General features: G+C 45.9%; 1 protein-coding gene across 1 annotated transcript in view; it reads right to left on the bottom strand.

Moving 5' to 3' along the window:
• LOC131084961 (ras and Rab interactor 3-like) overlaps positions 1-21137 on the bottom strand; it is a 153955-nt gene that overhangs the window by 41883 nt on the left and 90935 nt on the right. Inside the window, exons 18-19 of the mRNA XM_058026719.1 lie at positions 4110-4296; positions 735-849 (exon numbers count right to left, since the gene is read on the bottom strand). Coding sequence (XP_057882702.1) covers positions 735-849; positions 4110-4296 — 302 coding nt within the window. The remainder of the gene's footprint in view (positions 1-734; positions 850-4109; positions 4297-21137) is intronic.

Here is a 21137-nt window from a genome sequence, read left to right as displayed (position 1 = left end):
GGGACAGAGCTCAATGGCAGAGGATTTAAATGTGTTCAGATAAATAAACGGTGTGCAGTTATTTTTATGAACTCTTTTGAGTGTGCGTTTCTATGACTATCCTAAAACTCAGGTGTTTCCAAATATCCCTTTGAAAGTGGAAATCATGTGCCTTACACATCCATTTACACAGAGGGCTGGGTTAGACTTTGGACTGGGTTAATTTTCACTTGGCTGTCCAGCTGGGAATGGCACTGGGACCAGCAGCCACCTGCTCCCCTGGCCGGCTTTGAGAACAGCTCAGGGGTGGCTTGTGGTTCAGTGGGACTGGACCAGGTGCATGAAAAGGCAGCACAGCAGATGTCAGATGGCTGGTGACCCCAAATTCAGTGGCTTGAATAGAGAGAGTCAGTGAGTTAACCAAGCTCAATCTGCCAATGCTTCCCACTTCCCTCAAGACTTCCAGCTGGTGAAAGGCAGCTCCCCTTGCTTGATCAAAGCACTGGCCTCCTCATCTGGAGGTGCTTTATTTCCCTATTGTGAGTCTGTAAATGATAAAAGAAGGTGCAGGACCACAGGGGAGCTGAGGTAAAGCAGCTGCAGGAAATATTAACTGAGCTACATCATAAAAGCAAGATCTGCTGCCAGGCACAAGAGGAACTTGTTCAGTGCAAGTGAGATTACATAAATATTGGTGATCACAAGAGGACGCAGTACCTTAACCAGAGCAAGAGCAGAAAATGCAAAGACCTTACTTGATTTTTCTTCTTTAATGTTGTACTCCAGCACAGCAGGAGCCTCGTTCTGCACTGGCAGGCGGACTGCAAGGACCATGTTGTTCACATTACCCTCCTTCCTAACTAAGAATATCTGAAAAAGGAGAAAAGAATCAAGAGCTCAGCTACATTATGTGAGCTTCTAAACTTCATTTTAGGTCATTGGCAATGTAGATTTTATCAGTACAATTCACCTTTAAATAGCCTTATTTTAGCTTCATTCCACTTAGCTATGCTTTATACAACAAAAAATAATGGGGAAAAGGACATTTCATCTAAGTGAAATTCAGACCTGCCAAGGCACTCACAAAGTTTCTATGCATCACTGATATCCCACTTATGCCTAAAGCAAACTGTTTCACCAGCTGAAGATTTAAAACTGCACTCCCAGTTTGTTCAGTGATGGTCCTCACACCAGTGCCCTAAGTCACAGATGAGTCACCCCAGAATGTCCCAGTCCAGGTCTAAAGCAAGGGCGTCACTTGTACATTTAGTCAGAAAGGATTTGAGTGTCCATGAGAGGAGCATAAGGCCAAAGGCTCTGGTGGCCGCAGTGCCCGTGGCAGAGCTTTTTGTGGGACCAGAAGATCATTCAGCATGGCAGGTATCCTGTGAGGACCCTTTTCCAACCCGCTGGGTGAGGCCATGAGGCCAGACCAAGTTTCTCAGGGATTTGTCTGTACCAGCCTGGAGAATGTCCAAAGCTGGAGACTGCGCAGCCTCTCTTGGCAACCTGTCCCACCACTTACTGTCCTCACAGGGACAAAATGTTCCCTGAACCCAGTCTGGACTGCCACAGACATCTTTTCATTAAAAATCCTTTCTTAGGATTTTTTCTTCCTGAGATGCTGAGAGGCCTCAGGGGCAAAACGTAAACATTGATTACCTGCTGCTGTGGAACACAGCAGGTGGATCTGTGATTGGTTTCATGTGGATGTTTGGAATTAATGGCCAATCACAGTCGGCTGGCTTGGACACAGTGTCTGAGCCACAAACCTTTGTTACCATCCTTGCTTTTCTGTTCTTAGCTAAGCCTTCTGATGAGAACTTTTTCTTCTATTCTTCTAGTATAGTTTTAATATAATATATATAATAAAATAATAAATCAAGCCTTCTGAAACATGGAGTCAGATCTCCATCTCTCCACTCATCCCTGGACCCCTGTGAACACCATCACACTGGACCCTCTGGTTTCAGTGTAACCTGCTGCCTCTTGTCCCCCCACCCTGCAAGCTGAGCACAGCCTGCCTTCATCTTCCCCATGAGCTCCCTGCAGGTGCCAGGGGTTGCTGTGTGGTTCCCTGAAGGTGTCTCCTGGCTGGACAAGCCCTGGTTCCACTGCCTGTCCCCAGTGGGTCTGTGCCCAGCTGGCTGGCCACCATCGCTACAGCTCCTTTCCCACAGAGCTGCTCCACCAAGAAAAAAGAAAAAAGCCTCAATTTTTGTATTGTATGAGATCCTAAGTGTGTATCTAATTAAAGCTCATTGTCAGAGCTATTTTTAGCTTGTATCTTGAAGGTGCAGATGCAAAGACAAAATAATCTTCACATTCATCTGTTCTTTGATAGTGAGCTTAGGCAGAAAGGAGTCAAGGTATTTTTAAAAACCTGAATTAAGAAATCAAGCTAATTTTGTAGCCTGGATATTAATATTAGAAAGAGAAGTATGAGTTGATAAAATCATTAATCAACTGTAATGTATGGAAATCTAGCAAAAAACCATTAATTTCTTGGGCAGAGGAATTTTAAAAAAAGCTTGTCTAGAAGCCAGGACCTTTCCCTGCATGAGTCCCAGTCCTAAGGGCATCTCCAGTCCCTTTGAAGCCCCCATGCTGAACACACAGCTTTGGGGCTGCTTCTCAACCTCACACAGTGCTGTCATCTTGGCCTCTGAGCTCAGGAGAAATGGAGCCCCAGGGCCTCATGTCGACCATCAGGGCAGAGAAAATGCAAATAAATGCACACATGTGTGCCCCAAGCAGGCTGATTTCTGCAGGGCAGCCCCACCTTCTGCTGCAGTAAGTGTCTACAGGCAGGTGGCACCTGCAGGGAGAGGCTCTCCCTTGCCCAGGTCCCACCACCCACATGCCACTGCTGTCCCTCTAACCAGCACCATCTTATAGTGCTACATCTGAAATTTAATCTGAGCAACCAGGGAAATGAAACCTGGAAATGAATCACTTCTTTTTTCCTGATGGGCACGCCTGGTTGCCATGGATCCAGAGGCTAAAATTGGGCTCTGGCTGTTCAGAGAAGCAGGAGGTGGAATTTCTGAGCTGTGCTGAGCCCTGAGTGCTGTACTTCCCCTGGGTCAGGGCCAGTACTGAAATCAGTCTCTTCTATGCTCACCACAGGTGGGAATGGTGCTGCCCAGTTCCAGGTGGGCTCCCAGAGGGCAGGAGGCTCTGCCCTTGCCATGGACACCTCTGATGCACCAGCTCTTCTCCTGCCTGCTTCCCACTGCAGCTGCAGGCCGTGCCCAAGGACAGCTGAGCAGGAGGAACAGAGGCAGCGTGTTCCCCCAAAGCCACTCAGAGGTGGGGAACTCCCAGCCTGCAGGGAATGGGTAATGCCTGAGGGGGCTTGGGGCCATGCGTGGCTATCACAGACTCCACTTAGAGACAGAGCTTACAGAAAAACAAAGATCTTGCTCAATCTAATTGAGAAATCTGATTCAGGGTGAGGTGCACTGCACAGCCCAGGCTGCTCAGGTGAATCCCACTGGAAAGTGTCATTCAGCTGTGCCAGCATTTAGCCCTGGGATGGACTGACTTGGCCAAGGGACAGGTCCAAACATCCTCAGAGCAGGTGTGCCCTGACATAAATTCAGGTCATTTACACCCTCCCTTCCCAAAGGATGCAGCCAGGACAGCTACAGCCCGCTATGCCTCACCTCTCAGACCTCTCAGGAAAGGGGAGCAGCTCCCTTTGGCACAGAGCTGTTTTCCTTAAGCAAGCTTTGCACAAGTGCATAATTCTCTAATACTCAGTTCATGCAAACCAGATATCAATGTGGCAATAAAAATTACTCCCAGCAGCTCCCTGAATCTAAGGCCCTTTCCTTCACAGATTTTTTTTTTCATTGCTCCAGATCAGGAAAATCACCATACTTGTGAGTATGGTGGTGGATGGGAAGCTATCTCCATGAATCTACAAATGAACCCAGAGATAATATTCCTTTTTTTCCCAAAGCCAATATATCTGTTTTGTGCTGTTGAGAGAGGTAAAGTGTCAAATGGTAATGAAAATAGAGAGCAGTCTGCTGAATATTTTTGCTTCCACATAAGAAAAGCACTGCTCTCCTAACCAAGGACAGGAAATGTGGTTGTCTGAACTGAAATTGCTTTGGACTTACCCCTGCTGTTTCTTTGCCAAGGATCGCCCCAGCCCTTTCCTGGCTCATGTTCAGCTGCAGCCACACAGGACACGTCTTGATGAGTTTGTCAAGGATGCTGATCCCTGGGAGCTGGAGACAATTTTGCACAGCACTGGCCTGACAGAGATGTGTCTCCTTCCCCTCTTCACTGGCATCTCTGACAGGGCTGAAACACAGCAAGGGAGTCCCTGGTAAGCAGAGCTGCAAACAGAAACCTGGGGGGAGAGGACTCCCCAGCACAGACACGGGCACTCAGACATCAGGAATGCTCCTGGAGGGGCACCAGACCACCCCAGGCACCAAGGCTGTCGTGCCAGCAGGCTGGCAGGGGGCTCTGTGCTGGCCCTGCTGGTTTGGGCTCACCCTTCAGTGCTGCTCAAGCACAGACACAGGTAAGGATGCACAGACACAGGTGAGGAATGCACAGACACAGGTGAGGGATGCACACACACAGGTAAGGATGCACAGACACAGGTAAGGATGCACAGGCACAGGTAAGGGATGCACAGACACAGGTAAGGGATGCACAGACACAGGTGAGGAATGCACAGACACAGGTAAGGATGCACAGACACAGGTAAGGGATGCACAGACACAGGTAAGGGATGCACAGACACAGGTAAGGATGCACAGACACAGGTGAGGGATGCACAGACACAGGTGAGGAATGCACAGACACAGGTGAGGGATGCACACACACAGGTAAGGATGCACAGACACAGGTAAGGATGCACAGGCACAGGTAAGGGATGCACAGACACAGGTAAGGGATGCACAGACACAGGTAAGGATGCACAGACACAGGTGAGGGATGCACACACACAGGTAAGGATGCACAGACACAGGTAAGGATGCACAGGCACAGGTAAGGATGCACAGACACAGGTGAGGATGCACAGACACAGGTAAGGGATGCACAGGGGTGCCCAGGGCCACAGAGGGTTGAGCATGCCTGTCCCCTGGGTGCCACCCTCCAGCTGAAGGGTCTGAGAGATGTTTCATGGCTTCAAAAGCAGCGATGCAGCAGAAGAGTCCCTGCAGTCTGTCACAGACACATTTTCTGAAAAATCCTTTCTTTAAGATTTTTTCTCCTGAGAAGCTGAGAGGCCTCAGGAACAAAATGTAAATATTGATTATCTGCTGCTGTGGAATGCAACAGGTGCATCTGTGATTGGGCTCGTGTGGTTGTTTCTAATTAATGGCCAATCACAGTCAGCTGGCTCGGACTGTCTATCCAGGACACAAGCCTTTGTTATTCTTCCTTTTTCTGTTCTTAGCTAGCCTTCTGATGAAATCCTTTCTTCTATTCTTTTAGTATAGTTTTAATATAATATATATCATAAAATAATAAATCAAGCCTTCTGAAACATGGAGTCAGATCCTCATCTCTTCCCTCATCCTCAGACCCCTGTGAGCACAGTCACAGCAGTCTAATGGCAGACTGGTGATAAATACTGCCTTCAGGCTCTGGTGCTGAGTTGACAAAGTCAATTTATCCATGTGCTTAGTTCTGCAGGCAGTGGAAATACTTGTGCTGAAAAGTCTGGTCACAAGAGCTCTACTGGGTAAAGCCATGGACTTATGGGGATACAGGCTTGTCATTCACTTCATTAATTGATTTTGCATTTAAAGAAAATACACAAAAATATTTTGCTGCTCTAATTTTTCTGCTTAGAGGTCAGAACTGAAAACAGGACTCTCCCTTTTGATTTGGTCTTACTTCAAATACCTTTCCTTTTCCTTTTCCTTTTATTTAAAAAGATACAGATCTTAAGGTACTACATTTCAAATAAGGTCAGTCTTAAACTATTAAAAGAGAGTCATTTCAAAGGCCTAACCTAGCACAGCACGTCTGTCCCAAAAGTCAGTTTGTGTAAAAATAGCGTTTCATATCTCAGAAGCAATACAAAGATTTTATTTTTTAGTAGTTTTTTTCTTTTTCAACCCTTCACAGACAGCTTTCTCAGAAAATACAGGTGCCTTTATAATTCAGGTTGTAGATAAAGGTATTATTTCACAGAATCTTGATTTTAATCAATCCTTTTTTAAGATCATAGTCAAGACAGTAGGAATGAGAGAACTGTGCTTTATAAAAAGCAAATTGAAATAAGTGAAGCTCTACTTGTGATAAAAGCCCAGCTTGTCACATAGGTGAGGGAATTTCTTTTAGATTTAACAGCATGTGATTTTAATCAATATCATCTGAACAAATTGAGTAAAACAGTGGAATATCCTTTTGGAAGTTACCCTGAGTCATCCCTTGGGGTTTTTTACAGAAAAAAACAACCAAAAAAAAGCCTTGTAACCACGTGAAGGGAAAACATGTGTTGGATGGCAATATTCATACTCAGTAATGTGACAGAAGTAATGAATTGAAGGGAAAGTTGACATATAATGAAATGTTCCGTAACACAAAAATTGCTCCCCTAATTAGTCACAAAGCCATGAACCTGATCACATCGGAATGATGTGTGAAACGTCAGACAGAAGGAGGTCAATGCTGATAATGTCCTGCTGTGTCACCAGAAGGTGACATGCACGGCCATAGCTCCTGCCTGGGGAATCTTGTTAGCCATTAGTTATGTAAGGTGGGGCCAGCAAAGCACTGGGATCCCATTGCCTGCAGGGAAATGAGGGTTATCCACAAAGCCAGGAAAGGGACACAAGCCAGCCTGGACCTGCTGAGCACAGGCACACAGGGACCCTGGCACAGAGCTCCCACAGAGCATCCATCCCTCTGCTCCCACCATGGGCACAACCTCTGAGAGCCCACAGCACCCGCTGGACTTTGGTAACAAGAGCACACTGGCAAGGAAAAATAACAGAACTGACCTTCCAACTCATGTGGCTGCATGTAGGCTCTGAATTTTGGAGAATGGATAGAAAATTGAAAAGAGATCCAAATTCAGACATACAAGATGAAAAAGTGAGAGCCTGAAAGTTTGCCCTAATGGAAATCTCATTATTTCAGTGTGTGGAGTCTTTCAGTGCAGCAAATTTAGGGCAGTGGATAAGGCTTTTTTTTTTTTTTTTTTTTGGCAGAAGAGGCAGTCAAATATTTTGTGGGCCCTTTTGAGGTATGCTCTCAAAAGCCAGACCAGCCTGGAAGGAGCTAAGCAGGCTCTTGTACCTGTAGAGAGGGAGGAAAGCACAGATGAGTGAAAGGGGAGACTGGCTAAAGGAGAGGCAGGAAGAGTCATTAAGGAGATCATATGGAATCAGGGGAATGTTTGGTGAGACGTTTCCTGCCAGTGAGTTATAAGAGATGATGGATAAATTCCCAAAAGAAGAGGCTTGCATTGCCCAAATCCCTTAAAATGCTGGGTTTGGAGCAGTAGCACACACTGTATTGACTCAAATCTGTGCTGGCTGAGGAAGGGGAGTGCCTGCCCCCCCGGCCTTGCTCAGCTGCAATGCCCTGAGCCACGACACGCCGGCTGACGCAGTTACGGCACCGACGCTTGACTTCTGTCCTGGGCACAGCTGTCACAAAGATTTGGATGGGGCTGTGGGAATGCTTAATCCAGCAATTTAATCTGGCTCTGTGGGAGCTCTGTGGCTGCACAGGGAGGAGGGAGCCCAGGCAGCTCCTGGGCTCTCGCTGTGCTGCCAGTTGAAGGAATTTCCAGGGCTGCCATGGTGAGCAGCCGGCCTTCCCAGCTTGCTCACTCAGAATTCATGCAACAGTGGACTTCTAAAGCCTCAGTTTCAAAAATAACATAAAACTCTGTCCTTGTCCCACAGTCCTGCAAAACCCTTTGGCTGATAGAGGCAGGTGCTCGCTTTGATAGGTGTGACGTGAAGGTGAAAATCTGTCCCTAGAGCTGCCTGCTTTCTTTTCTTTTCTTTTCTTTTCTTTTCTTTTCTTTTCTTTTCTTTTCTTTTCTTTTCTTTTCTTTTCTTTTCTTTTCTTTTCTTTTCTTTTCTTTTCTTTTCTTTTCTTTTCTTTTCTTTTCTTTTCTTTTCTTTTCTTTTCTTTTCTTTTCTTTTCTTTTCTTTTTTTTCTTTTCTTTTCTTGAGTTCTTCCTGCAAAGTACATTTGAATCTTGCAGTGGTTCTGCTAAATTGGATTCAGCTGGGAAGCAGGGAGCTGTGTGCTGCATACTGAGTGGCAGCACAGGCTAATTAATTGCACAGTGATTACATCCACACACCTGCCCCGGGCTTGCAGCAGGTATCAGGTTGCTTGTTGGAGGCAATAATAATGACAATGGTGGTTTGAATTATTGCACAGTGACTGTACACTGCAGTAATGACCACCATGACTCACTGCTTTAAAAACCTGGAGCCACACTTGCCAGTTCAATATTCCCAGAAGTCAGCAGACAAGCAAGGAGATATAATCCACTGAATTTTGTGCAGGTGAAGGCCTGAGCATACCTTTGCAAGGGGTTTCAAAAATATTGTCACAATCCTGCTGACACTAAGGGCTTCCTGGCTGGACTATATGTGGCTGGTCACTCTGAGTTTCCCTGAGGCAGCTGAGACACACAGCAATTGTGTGAAACGGCAGCAGGGACTGCCAGATTAATTCTTCACTCCTGCACATTTGCTCTGAGAAGAGACATAATGTATTTTTAAAACTAAATCTTAAATTGTCAATCAAATGCTCTGTAGTGCACTGATAAGTAATGGCAGAGTGCCTTAGTATTGTTTAAGCAGACCAGATTTAAGAATTAGGAGCTAGTCTTTTATTATTATGTTTTATTGCTTTTGCTTCTCTCTCTGAATACAAGAAGACATCAAGAAAGAGCAAGGGTTTGCTGTGCTGCCCTCAAGGAGGGAGATCCAAGTGTATATAAATATTTATAGCAGAGCAGGAGCCACAGGTCTTAAAATGTGTGTGAGCTGGCTTGATACTGAGGGAGAAATACAGATGGTCACAAACTCCATGTGCCAGGTGATAGAGCAACTTTCTGCACCAGAGCTACCTGGTACCTGAAGGGACACCATTTGGGACAAACCAGCTTGGGACTGAGGCTGACATGTGGAAACCCTTCAAGCCCAGGGGTTATAAGGGGCACTTGAAGCAGGAGGAAAAGATGGAAGCTGCTGAAGCCAACAGAGCAGTCCTGGTGGAAATTGATAGGCAGTGCTGTTAATTCCTGTGGTTAAAAGAGAGAGCTGGGAGCATGGGGATTCATGGAGATGGGTGAGACTGACAGAGGACTCACAGGGCTGGTTTACATCCAGTGTCACAACCAACCCAGCTGGACCCAGCTGCAGGGCTCTGTGCCACTGGCAATACAGACAGATCTTTATATCCTTTTTTTTGTGGTCACCTTCTTTCCTTACAGGAATAATTGGAGTTATATGAACAGCAAGTACAAGGCTTCACCCACTGCAAGAAACAGAGCTGCCAATGCTTTCTTTGGTTTGGTATCACTTCTGATTAGACAGGTGTTGAGGAACACATTGAATGGAGGTAGCTCGGTGTCCAGACTGCAGAGACTTATTAAAAATCTTTGTTCAGGGACATGTGAATTCGTGTGCTGTTACTTTCAGTTCACTGTGAGGGACATTATGCAGTGCCACAGCCAGAGGACATCAAGCTTCATTTTGCTTCCCTCCTAGAAATGGCCAATTTTTGATACCATGTACTTACACTCATAAGCCAGCCCATCTTTGATCGCTTCATCAGTTCAGATCAAATTAATCTGAGATGGAGAAGGATTCATTTACCCTCTGGGCCTGCCTTTGGTCATCTTGCTGGGTTCTTCTTCCAACAGCTGGTGGAAGTGAGACCCTAAACCCAACCTAGCTGCAGGAAGAACTCCAACATATTTTTGAAATTCTGGGGTTATTTCATCATAAAACAGAGTATTAGGAAGATGGGAAGGTAGCAAAGATTTCAAATATATTGAAAAAACCATAGCACAAAAGTTGATTTTGTGCACCAAACATGAACTCTGACTTGCAGAAAATTCAGGTTTTAATAAGTGCTTTTTTGTAACGGAGCCAGGGGATCTTACAAAATCAAACAAACAAACTGAAATAAAATAACAAACAACAAAAAACCCAAAAGCAGAAAGAGAAGTTCTTGAGATCTTCAGGGATCACACCCAGGTAATTGTGACCCTCTAGTCAGAAATAAACAACTTTCTTGTTGTCTGACAGGTAGAACGAGGGGGGAAAAGAAGTAGGATGTAAAGCAAGCCATGGGAGCTTCCTACATTGTAAGGTCTTGGATGTACAGAAAAATTGGATGATGGAAATGATGTGAGAAGCTGGACATGTCCCATGAGGCAGGCTTGCCTGTCCAGTGTCCTCCCTGCCTTGCAGAATGCTGGTGTTGCTGGTCCACCCTGGTGACAAGCTTATAGCTCAGGAAGTTGTGCTTTGCAGCCTGTGGTCTGTGGAAAGCCTGTGGTTGGCAGAGCACTTCCTCCTGCTCATGGCCCCCTTGTTCCTCCTCTACTTAACTGTCCACCCTTCTACTCTTTGGTCTGCAGCTGATGCTCTGCACACCTAGCTTAGCTCAGCCTGGGAAGGACCAAGCTTAATAGCCAATGCAGCAGCTGTGCCAGCTGCCAAAAGGTAGGACAAGCCAAGGGTGTCCTAAATATTCTGACACCTCACTGGTCAGCAGAACTCTGTCTCCCACCTACTCCACCTTCCTTTACAGGCACTGTCAATTTCAGCAGTGAATTTTGCACTCTGCAATTGGAGTGAGCTCTTCTGTACCTGCCAGGGATTCCCAAATGCCCATTTCTGTGAAGGCTAGCAGGTTTGCATGCATCTGAGCCCTGTGTGTCCATCTAAGTTTGCCAAAGTGGAACAAGTCACCACCCTGCTGGGGAGCTCCATTAAAGGCACAGAGGGATCAGGTGTGGGACAGCTCACCTACCCTTAAACCACTCACCAGTGAAAACCAACAGAGGAAGTTACAAAAATGAACAAGTTCTACTACACTGCAAGGGCAAAAAGGTGTCATGGCCACTTGTGCAGGTGGAAGAACTGTAAATCATGTGTCAATTTATTAAGTAACCAGTAGCCACTGAGTTTTGTGGTCACGTATGACACCAGGCTGGTGTCCTCTGCAGTGGCTTGGCTTGAAGGTCCGATGGGTCAGCAGCACTGGAGGAGCTGTGTGGCCATGCAGGGCTGCCTGGAGGGCTCAGCAGGGACAGCCAGGCTGGCTTGGGGGAGCTGAGCCTCGGGAGCAGAATCACCAAGCTCTGCTCAGCCCTGGTGCCCTGGCTCCTGCCAGCACTGGGTTTAAAGCCAACACACGGATTTTCCTCATTACTTCCACAGTGCAGGCAAAGGATGTGACCGCAGATTATCTGCTTTTGAACTCTGTAGAGCCTTGCCCCCCTGCAAGGGGAGCAGTCAGGTGAGCTCTGGAGGAGCCTTGCTGGGTGAGAGCTGCTGGTGCTGTGAGGGTGTGTGACCATGACCCTCCCCAGAGCACAAACCTGCTGCTCAGGAACAGCCGTGCCTCTCTAAGGGTGGGAGCAGCAGGGCCCAGTAACCCAGGAACAGAGAGGCAGGGGTGCCTGCAGTGCTTCCCATGAACCCTCCAATGCTTCTTCATCCTAAATTAATCAAGATTAATTGTAAGTGCTTATAGAGAAGCAGCAGCATATACCTGTCAGACCCTCCTGTCAAAAATCTTTCAGCAAAGAGTTCTCTCAAGGGGTGGGGAGGTGTAACAAAATGTTTATTAAGTCCCAGCTTCTCTGTTTCCTACATTCATTAGGTCTGCCCCTCTATTTAAATATACACAAAGTCATATATACAATAAAGAACTGCATAAGCATGAAACCCCCAAAAAGTACAAGCTAATTCTCATAACTGATAGTTCCCAGGCCAGCTCTACCAACAAACAAACCTTCTCACACACACTCACAGCCATAGCATGGACAGAAACAACATAAAAAACAGACATGCAAAAATTTCCTGAAGGAAGAGTCCTTCTTTCAAAGATTCCCCTGCTTTTCTTCCCCTTTCAGTCTGGCCATTTCCTGCATCATTAACACCAGTGGAATAATGGGATATCCTGCCTGTGGCCCCACACTGGACTGGGGCCATTACATCCTATTGTTGCAGTATGCCTTGGCTGGTATTCACAAACTGTACTGCTGCCTTTATGTAACTTTGCATATTTATTTTTGCAAATTCATTTTGTATTTATTTTACATATATATTTTGAAGACAACAATTTGCCTCACAAAGGTCGACTGTATTTCTCTTTTTACTCAGTCAATAGATACTTTGTCAGCTCAAAACCACTTTGCAGGTTTTATTAGCTGTGCTCCCTTCCTATCAACAGTCAGTTAATGATAAGTTGTTCTCCCCCACATTTACAATCAGAGATTTTCAGGGCATTTGTCCTTTGCCTATTTCAAACCCAAATTATTGTTTTAGGAATGTCAGCATATCAGCAAAACTAAAGAACTAAAGGTTTTTCTTTGTGTGCAGGAATGAAGGATCATTTATACTTCTGCAAGGCCCTTTCAGGGCAAAGAGAAGAGAGCTGCTGGAGCACCAGCCTAGGCAGGGTCACAGTGGCTAGAGAACAGACATTTTCCTAAACAAAAATCTGCAAACATGTTTGTTGGATAATCCAACTTCTCTGGAAAGGCTTGTGCAATGTAGAAACCAGAAGCAAATGTTGTGAAGAAGAGAAACAACTTCTTAGGCTTTAAGACCATAAAGAAACCCCAGACCTCCCTCACCCTGCCATGTCAGTGCCCAAGAGGGGCCCAGCTGAGCCAGCCTGGAGAGAAGGGTTGATTCTCTGCATTCCAAAACCTCCTGAAGTGCTGGAGCACAGAGCACCCCTGCTTGTACTGCAGGGTCAAGGCGGTGGGCAGAGGTTTTGCCCCTTTCCAGCTCATCTGGACAGGAAGGAAGATGGGAATGGAAAGCCAGGGAATGCTTTTCTATGTTGTAATCACCTAACAAAGAGGGGAAAAGGAAACGGAAAATAAAGGGGAGGGACAAATTTCCAATTCAAACTTCATTAAGAATAGACTGCAGTTTAGCTTTCATAAAGCCATTCTATTTCAAACCATGTCTATTTTAAAAATTATTTGAAATCTGCATGACATCTTAGAGCCAAAAACCTGGACAGAATATTTAGAGAAGCATCAGATTAGAGATAAAAAGCTATGGCCTTGCTCACCCTGTGAGGGATGGAGTGTGGGCTTGAGGCACACCAGACATGAGAGGCCAACCACACACACTTGCATAATGCTGAGCAGCTTTCCTCTGCACTAAGAAATATCTGCAAACCCTTATCTCAGTCTTCATTTGCAACTAGAAATGGTTGTTTTGCCAAGGGAAATAAATCCACTGGACTTTCATTCTGCAGTATGCGAAGGAGCAGGGCACAGGACTTCTGAGGTGTCTTATAAGGCACCACACAAAGTGGCTTGCTTACACACAAATATTCATGTCTTGGGTAAGACTTCCTTCCAGGGTGAATGGATTTCACTATGTGGTACTCTTAGTGAAAAAAACAAATATCTAAACCTGTGAACCTTCTCTTGGTCTGTCCTCCTTAAGACTTACTGCAGCAATTTCATATGCCTCATTAACTTTGATTAGGCATTAAGGAAATGTGTTTATTTCTTGCTTTATTAGCTGATGGGATCCCTGCCTGCATTTACACTGGGGCAAGGTTAGACATCTGCCTTCCTGAGGGAAGGAGAGGAAGAAGAAAAGAGCTTGTTTGGGTATTTCAGAGATATGGAAAGGTGGTGAAAGGACATGGTCTCTCACCACCTTCTAGTGGTGAATCCCTCCAGAACACCTGGAAACAACTCAGGGTGGGAGAGGTTCTGGTTTGCTAAGCTGTGCAACCTGTCCTGTGGGTGGGCATGTCCCTGTGCTGGAGGGACAGCCTGGGACTAAAGCCTGGGCTGGTTAGTGTCAGAAACTGTCCCTGCAGTGACTGGCAGCTCAGCATGTGATGACAGATCCTGCCAAGCAGCAAGACAAACCTGCCAGCTCCCCCAGACCCCACCAAACCACTGCTGGGGGCCTCAAGCTTGTTTATTTAATTGTGTTTATGGTCACTGTGTCACCCGGGCTAAAATGTAGGTAAGTCATGAGCCACAGGCTTGGTGTTCAAACCACAAGACAGTTTAAGACAACCCACAACATGGCTGTCTTGGTCATGTCCTGCTCAAAACATCTGTGCTGCAGCCACCCCTATAGTCAGGCTGCTGTGGCTTGTGTGACACCGGGGCACTCTGACTCAGGGGGCCAGAGGGGAGAGAAGGTGAGTGCTGGGCACAGCTCTCTGGCCTGGCTCCCTGCTCAGCTTGGTGAGCCATGAACAAATGTAAGACTTTGGTTCAGCCCACTGGCACCAGTCACCCTGAACCACTCCTTGGAAGTGCTGCTTCTCCAGTAAGGCAGAGATCACCATGGGTGCATGGGTTCCTAAATGGACACAACAAATAAACACCTAAAGTCAGGCAGGGTAAATGCAGACTAGATCTAGACAGGAAGCCCTAACAGCAAAGGAAGACAGCAGAGTGCCAGGCCAAGGGACCGAGGCCCTCATCCATCCCTGTCTCAGTTGCTGTTCACAGTGCCCCTCCTGCAATCTCTGCTGGCCTTCCAGCACTGAGGACCCATCTCTGCTGGGAAGGTAACAGTTGTTTTCCCTTTTGGCTAGAAAGGTTATCAGTGAGATCCAGCCTAAAATTAACTACTTTCTGATCCCAAAAAGGATTAGAATGGGAGTTCAGGACACAATTACACAAAAACATTCTGTATTACATTTTAGTCCTATGGACAGAGAGGAAAGTTGGCCAAAGCCAAGCTCTTTCCTGTGTGTTGATTCAGCAGAAGAAGCTTTGAGCATTGCTCGATTTCTTGTTTTGTGGAGGGTGTCAGGAGTGACACATTCCTTGAAGAGAACTTAAGGGGGCAAAAAAGGAAAGAGAGAAGAGAAGAGAAAGATTCTTGGCAGGCAAGATGAAAGGCTGGGCTGGGTCCCAGGCTGTCATTTAGCCAAGTATGTGTGACAACCTTTTTTTGCCTGGAAGTCTGCTAGCAATTTGCAGAACCATGCTGCAGGTAGCCAGCAGTGCTGTCTCCAGACTTCGCTATTTGTTGGTCTCTCTCTGTTTCCTTGGTGAATTTTTCCAAGCAGCAGAAAATTCAATCCAGTTCACAAGGGGCTGCAGCTGCTTTCTGTTCTGCCCAACAGCTGCTTGTACAAGAGAGAGCCTTCAAAAGACTGGCTTTCTCTGGAGGACCATGGGAGGGATGTATGTGAGCCGTGTGGATTCCCTGTATTTGGCAGAGTTTTGCCAGCATCCAGAAGGCTCTCTGTATTCAGTTGCTTCCAACAAAGCACTTGAAATTCCCCAACAACTCATTAGCCTTGCAAAAACAAAGAGAACGTATTAATTAACATGGTCAAGAGATAACTTCAAGCAGTAAGACAGGGGTTCCAACCCTACCAGGAATACACAGACCCAGAGGAATTCCCAGCAGCCACACCTCTTGCAGGAGCATTCTCAGAGCCAGGATTCCAGGCCTGCCTCAGAGAGCAGCTCTCAGGGTGGGGTTGTGTGTTCTTCCTCACCCAGGGACATGGAGGGTGCTGCAGGAAGAGGACTTTTCCACATTCTCCCCACACACCAAAAAACTCCAAAGTACAAGCTTTTTTCCTTCAGCTGTAGAGGCTGTGTAAACACCAAGGAGAGCTGGTTTAGCTCCATAATCCAGCAGGGAACTCATCCACCCAAGAGAGAAGGCTTTCTGCTCCTAGCATCACCCCAAACTTAAAGAATGGTCTGAGGAAAACCAAAGTTTCACTGCTCAACAAAGAACCAGGGGATTGGGCTATGACATAAGTGACTACAATCAAATCAGCTCCATTAATTTGTGCCTCAGTTTCCCTTCCTATAGTGACAGTACCTGTCTTTAGCTGGTTGTTGGGAGGCTTAATATCCCTGAACCACCCAGAGATCCTTTCATAAAGACAAGGACTTTATATTAATCACACAGTGTGATTACAGTTACTAAAAACACTTTATCCCTCTTAAAGGCATCAGTAATTCAGAAGGCAAAAATCCTTTACTCAGATACACAAATACATTCTCTGTTCAGCAAAAAGCTAATAGAAAGTCTGGGAAAGGCACACACATAGGCATGTGTGTATTATTCTATTTGGAAAGAGCTGCATTCCATAGCACTCCCTGGCTTGTGTGTATCTAACAGAATATCTATTTAGGAAAATGTGACTAGCACAACCAGCTATGCAATGCTCACATCTGCTAATCCTTTACTGCTCAAGTAATCATCCTCACTTGCAAAAAGATTTATACCATTTTGGGTGCAGGCAAAGAGGAGCTAAGCACTTCAAAACTCTTGCAGCTGATGATCTTGAGGGAAGCACTGCCCTCATGGTCCCCTTCAGCTGGGTACAGGGATCTCATTTCTGGAGGTAGGCAGAATCACATTAGATAGTTTAGACAGGTACAGAATGGACAGGGGAAAGGCCTGTGGCTACAGTATTTACCATACTGGGTGATGCTTGTGGCCCTGTTTCATTTGCACAGGTTAAGCAGCACTGCTCCCTCGACCACAGCTGCTTCACAGGCCTGTGCTACCAGGTACTTTGACAGACATTTCCCCCTCCCTCCCCCACTATTAAAGGAGACCAGCTGAAACTTGCCTTGCCTCTCTGAGATACACTCCCTGACAGCCTGGGATGGATGCTGAGCTCAGCCAGCTCCAGCTCTGGGGTTACTCCAGGCTGACACCCGAGCATGGCTCCAGCTAAGCCCTGTGCATCCGTGTGGGTCAGGAATTCCCCTCGCCAGGGTGGGGAGGAGGGAATGGCCCTGGTGCTCCTGCATTGTATGAGCACATCAGGGCTGCCAAACAGAGTGGTGGAGGGAGGGAGAGTGCCAAGGAAATGCAGCACACACAGAGGCAGCCCTGCCCTCTGCAGCAGATGGGGTGCCACCCTGCCCAAGGACAGCTCTCCTCTCCCCTGTGTACCACAGGCAGCCCTCTCTGGCTGGGAAGCATAGAAATAGACAGATTGTGACCCTGTGCAGGTTTTTTGGTGGCTAGCCCCCCATGGATGCCTGTGCAGCTGGATCAGTGCCAGAGCCAGGCTGTGCCAGCGCCCTGACACCTCCCACTGCGCAGTGCAGAAGAGTCCCAGCTCACAGCAATGAATTCCAGAGGACTCCACTGGGGCTGGCTCTCTGGACAAGCTGTTCAAGTGCTGTGTCACCAGGACAGCACTCAGTCACACATTTGCCCCTCAGGCGCTTGGCACTTCGAGTTCATGGGTGGCCCCACTGCTTTCACCCCACAAGTGCCACACAATGTTCTCTGTGGCCCATGGCCAGCCCTTCTAGCTACCTGACCCAGCTTTGAACAAGTTCTACTGCTCAGAGCACAGTCAGGAACCCAGGCCATGCCTACCAGGGCTGTTGGGCACTGCCTCCTCCCATTCAGCAAATTCTGGAGAAGAAACCACCTTCACTAAACCTCTCGTGTACCTGTGCCTAGATTGTTAAAAAGACATTTTCTCATACAGGCACACATGATTTTGACTAGCTTCTACCTAGCTCCAAATGAGGATTTACTTGACAGATTCTGCTTCACTGCTCATCATGAAATACCAACCCAGTACCACAGAAAAAAACTAATCTCAAAATTGGGATTAGGAAGAGATGTAGGACATAGACTGAATTGCAGACCAATGCCTGCTTTGAGATCCAAGAATTGCAACTTCACTGCCCTTGTAGCATGATTTTGCTTTAACTGCTTCCACTGGTACTTGAAGGCCTTCTTAAACTCTCCTCTGCAGTCTCCTTTCATTCTTGTTTTCTCAGTTTTGGTCTAGAGAAATCTGAAAGTCTTCTTTGGTAGTATGAATACTTTAAAACTATTTTTTTTAAATAATGATCAAACATCTCAGCTTTGTAAGTATTTCTGCTTTAATTCCTCAGAAGGAATTAAAAGTGCCAGGTCAGCAAAATAATCTGTGATTCAGCTGCTGCTCTGAACACTGGGACTGCCAAGACCAGGTCCATCCCAGCACATCCCATCCCTTGTGACTTTAGGACCACCCAGAGCTGATGACATTACAGCAAGAGGCATCACAGCCTCTCTTTGGTCCTGTACAGAACATGTGCAAAACAGGTTTTTCACTGGCTCCTTCTAATCAGAAATATTGTAATGACATATTAAATACCTAAACTCATTAATTTGTAACTCCTCACAAAGGGCAACTGAAACAATCACAAACATACAGACACCCTTCCCTACACAGGGGGAATGCCTTTTGCTATGGTTGGAAAAGTGTGACAGACTTCTGGGGCACCAAGGGCTTTTGATGACTGTATCTTCACTCTCCCACAGATCCATCTGCATTAGAATTTGACCACTCATTCCAAACAGCTGCCTGTTCATTCTAATTACCTTTCAAAAAGATATTTATTTCTATTCTCAAATGCAAAAAACCTCCTCCCTTCAAAATTATAAAGCTTGAAGTTCTGTGACACACCATATTTTGTCCAAGTTTCACTAAGGTTTCTGTGCTCTTTATCAATTGACCCAGACAAACATTTAAAACTCCAGATTTTTTTTTCTACCTAATGGATTTGATTTAGGTATTGTCTTTAATATCTATTATTCAGGTAATTTTTGAGGTTTTTCTGAGTCTCACAATCCTATATTGCTGGTCTCAGAGAACCCATCTATATTTACTGATTAATGAGTAGAAATAAAGTCTATTATCATTTGGAAGTATGACATAAAATAGATAATCTCTAAAGTACCTGGACTACATACACATGGTTTGATGCTGTCATCTTATTGCATGGGCTCCATACTGTTGTCTCCTTATCACAAAGGTTCCACACCTTCTTGGTGTTTCTGCTGGGCATCTCCTCAGAGCACTGACTCTTCCTTCTCCACAAGGAATCCAACTGACCCCAGTTCCCTTCTCACCCAGCCACCCCACTCTTTTATAGCACCTTCTTCTCATTGCTTACAGCTGTGGCCTGTTAAAGTCAGGCCTGTCCTAATCTTTGATAATTGGCCCAGCTGCAACTCCTTAGGGGTAAAATTACTTTCTACACTATCTTTATTTTCTTACATTCTATCCCCCTACAGTTTGATCAGGTATGAAGCCAGCCCAAATTTGTGCCAAGCTGCCCTCCCAGCTGGTCTCCAGGACCCAGAGCTTTACAGGAACACCTGTGCACACAGAGCAAGGGAGATGTGAGCACCTCAGGTGCACGTTCTTCAGCCTGTGCTGCCTCTAGGTTGTAAAGCCAGCAGTACAAAGCAGCACGTAGCCATTTAGGACAGGAAGTGAAGAACTATATTTAGCTGAACCTGTAGTAGAAAGTAGATGATGAGAACGTTGCTTACATTTGTGCCCCCGTTCCTGTGAGCACTGGTATAGGACTCTGCAGTGCTGAGAGGTTCCTGCTCAGGGGCAATATTCCCACTGTGGTCTGTCCTCTGGGAACCAAAGGGACAGCTGCCTTCTCTGCTACCACCAGCACCACTGCACAACGTGTTCCAAGCATCCACTAGGTTTGGCAAGGACTGACAAACTGGAAGTGCTGGGAAAACCACGTAACAAAGTCAGTGAGGTTGTGAACATGCTTTTCAGTTAAATGAATTTTGGGAGGCTTTTGTCTCCTCTCTACCAAATTCAGGTGGCTTTGGAGAGCACCTCCTTTTTTGTATCTTTACAGTGATATCCCAGTCCAGGTGCAATCATCTTGAGCACAGGTATTTCCCTCCTGAGAAGCACCATCCTCCTCAATTGGAAAGTGTATCCCTTATGAGAACTTGACAGACAGCAGGGATTTAATAACACTGATTTGTTTCCAGTTGCTTGAAATGTCCTTTCCCCTTTAAACACCACATCTCACAGGTTCTGGTAAGAGTACTTCTTTTCTATGAGGAGTACTTTACAATGCTTTCTGAGGCAAACAGAACTTTTTCCACTGATTCAAATAATCTGAGATTTAGTCCTTTACAAAGGATGGCAGTTGAGTTTTAAATATTTTTTTTCTCAGTTCAAACCTGATCCTGGTAAAATTTGGTATAAGATTTATTTACTGCACTGCAGAGATGTATGTGTAGCCCGGGTAGAAGAATTCCTTCATAACAAAGCTCTTGTGACCAAGTAATAACACCAAGGCCATGGATTTGATCCCTGTATGGGCTACTCACTCAAGAGCTGGACTCACTGATCCTTGTGGGATAAGAGAATATTCCATAATTCTGTGAAAACTCCCAGTCATGGTTTTCATAGCATGCTTCATAGGTTCTATGGTCTGCTCTACACAGGAGATCAGACTAGACAATCAAAACTTTCCCTTCTGAAGGTAAAATCTGTGAATCTGTGAGAGTGGTGCAGTTTACAGATTCCCCCAGTGTTTGACCTCTTTATGTCTACATTCATCACATGAAAGCTGTCAACTGTGATGTGGGTTTTGTGCCGAAAAAAGACATGTCACCAAAAGATGCACAATCATTACTGCATTAGGTAATCTGCTGTCCCAGAAATGAGAACCACTGTAAACCATCCCAGCTACCTGAAACAGCCATTTTCTCAAAGATGGATTCAACATTTGCACATAACATCTCTGTCTCAGCTCCTGCCTGCTCTACTCATCATATCCTCCATACATTTGCCAGATGTTGGAGTGAAGGCATTTATCTTTACATGAAACCATGGTCACCACGGTCAAGCAGCTCACATTTCTCCAGATGTTTTGTGATCTCACCACTTTATAATGTTCCTAGGAGTTAGCCTCATTCTAGGTGAGAATTAATGGTTAAGTGTTAAATCCCCCTGCTTCTCTCCCATAGCATTGTGGAAGAATTTGATTAGATTGATTTCTATCCAGCTCCTAACTGCACTTCTCCCTCATTCCCCTCTGAGTGGCTACTAACTCTAATTCCTCTCTCAGAAATCTCGAGGCAGATTTCTCCCCAGTGTCTTTCTGACATTTGACAGATGTAAATCAGCAAAACTTGTTTATGGATTCA

This window comes from Melospiza georgiana, chromosome 6 (genome assembly GCF_028018845.1).
Source record: "Melospiza georgiana isolate bMelGeo1 chromosome 6, bMelGeo1.pri, whole genome shotgun sequence".
Taxonomy (NCBI): Eukaryota; Metazoa; Chordata; class Aves; order Passeriformes; family Passerellidae; genus Melospiza; species Melospiza georgiana.
This window is presented reverse-complemented; position numbering and strand designations above follow the sequence as displayed.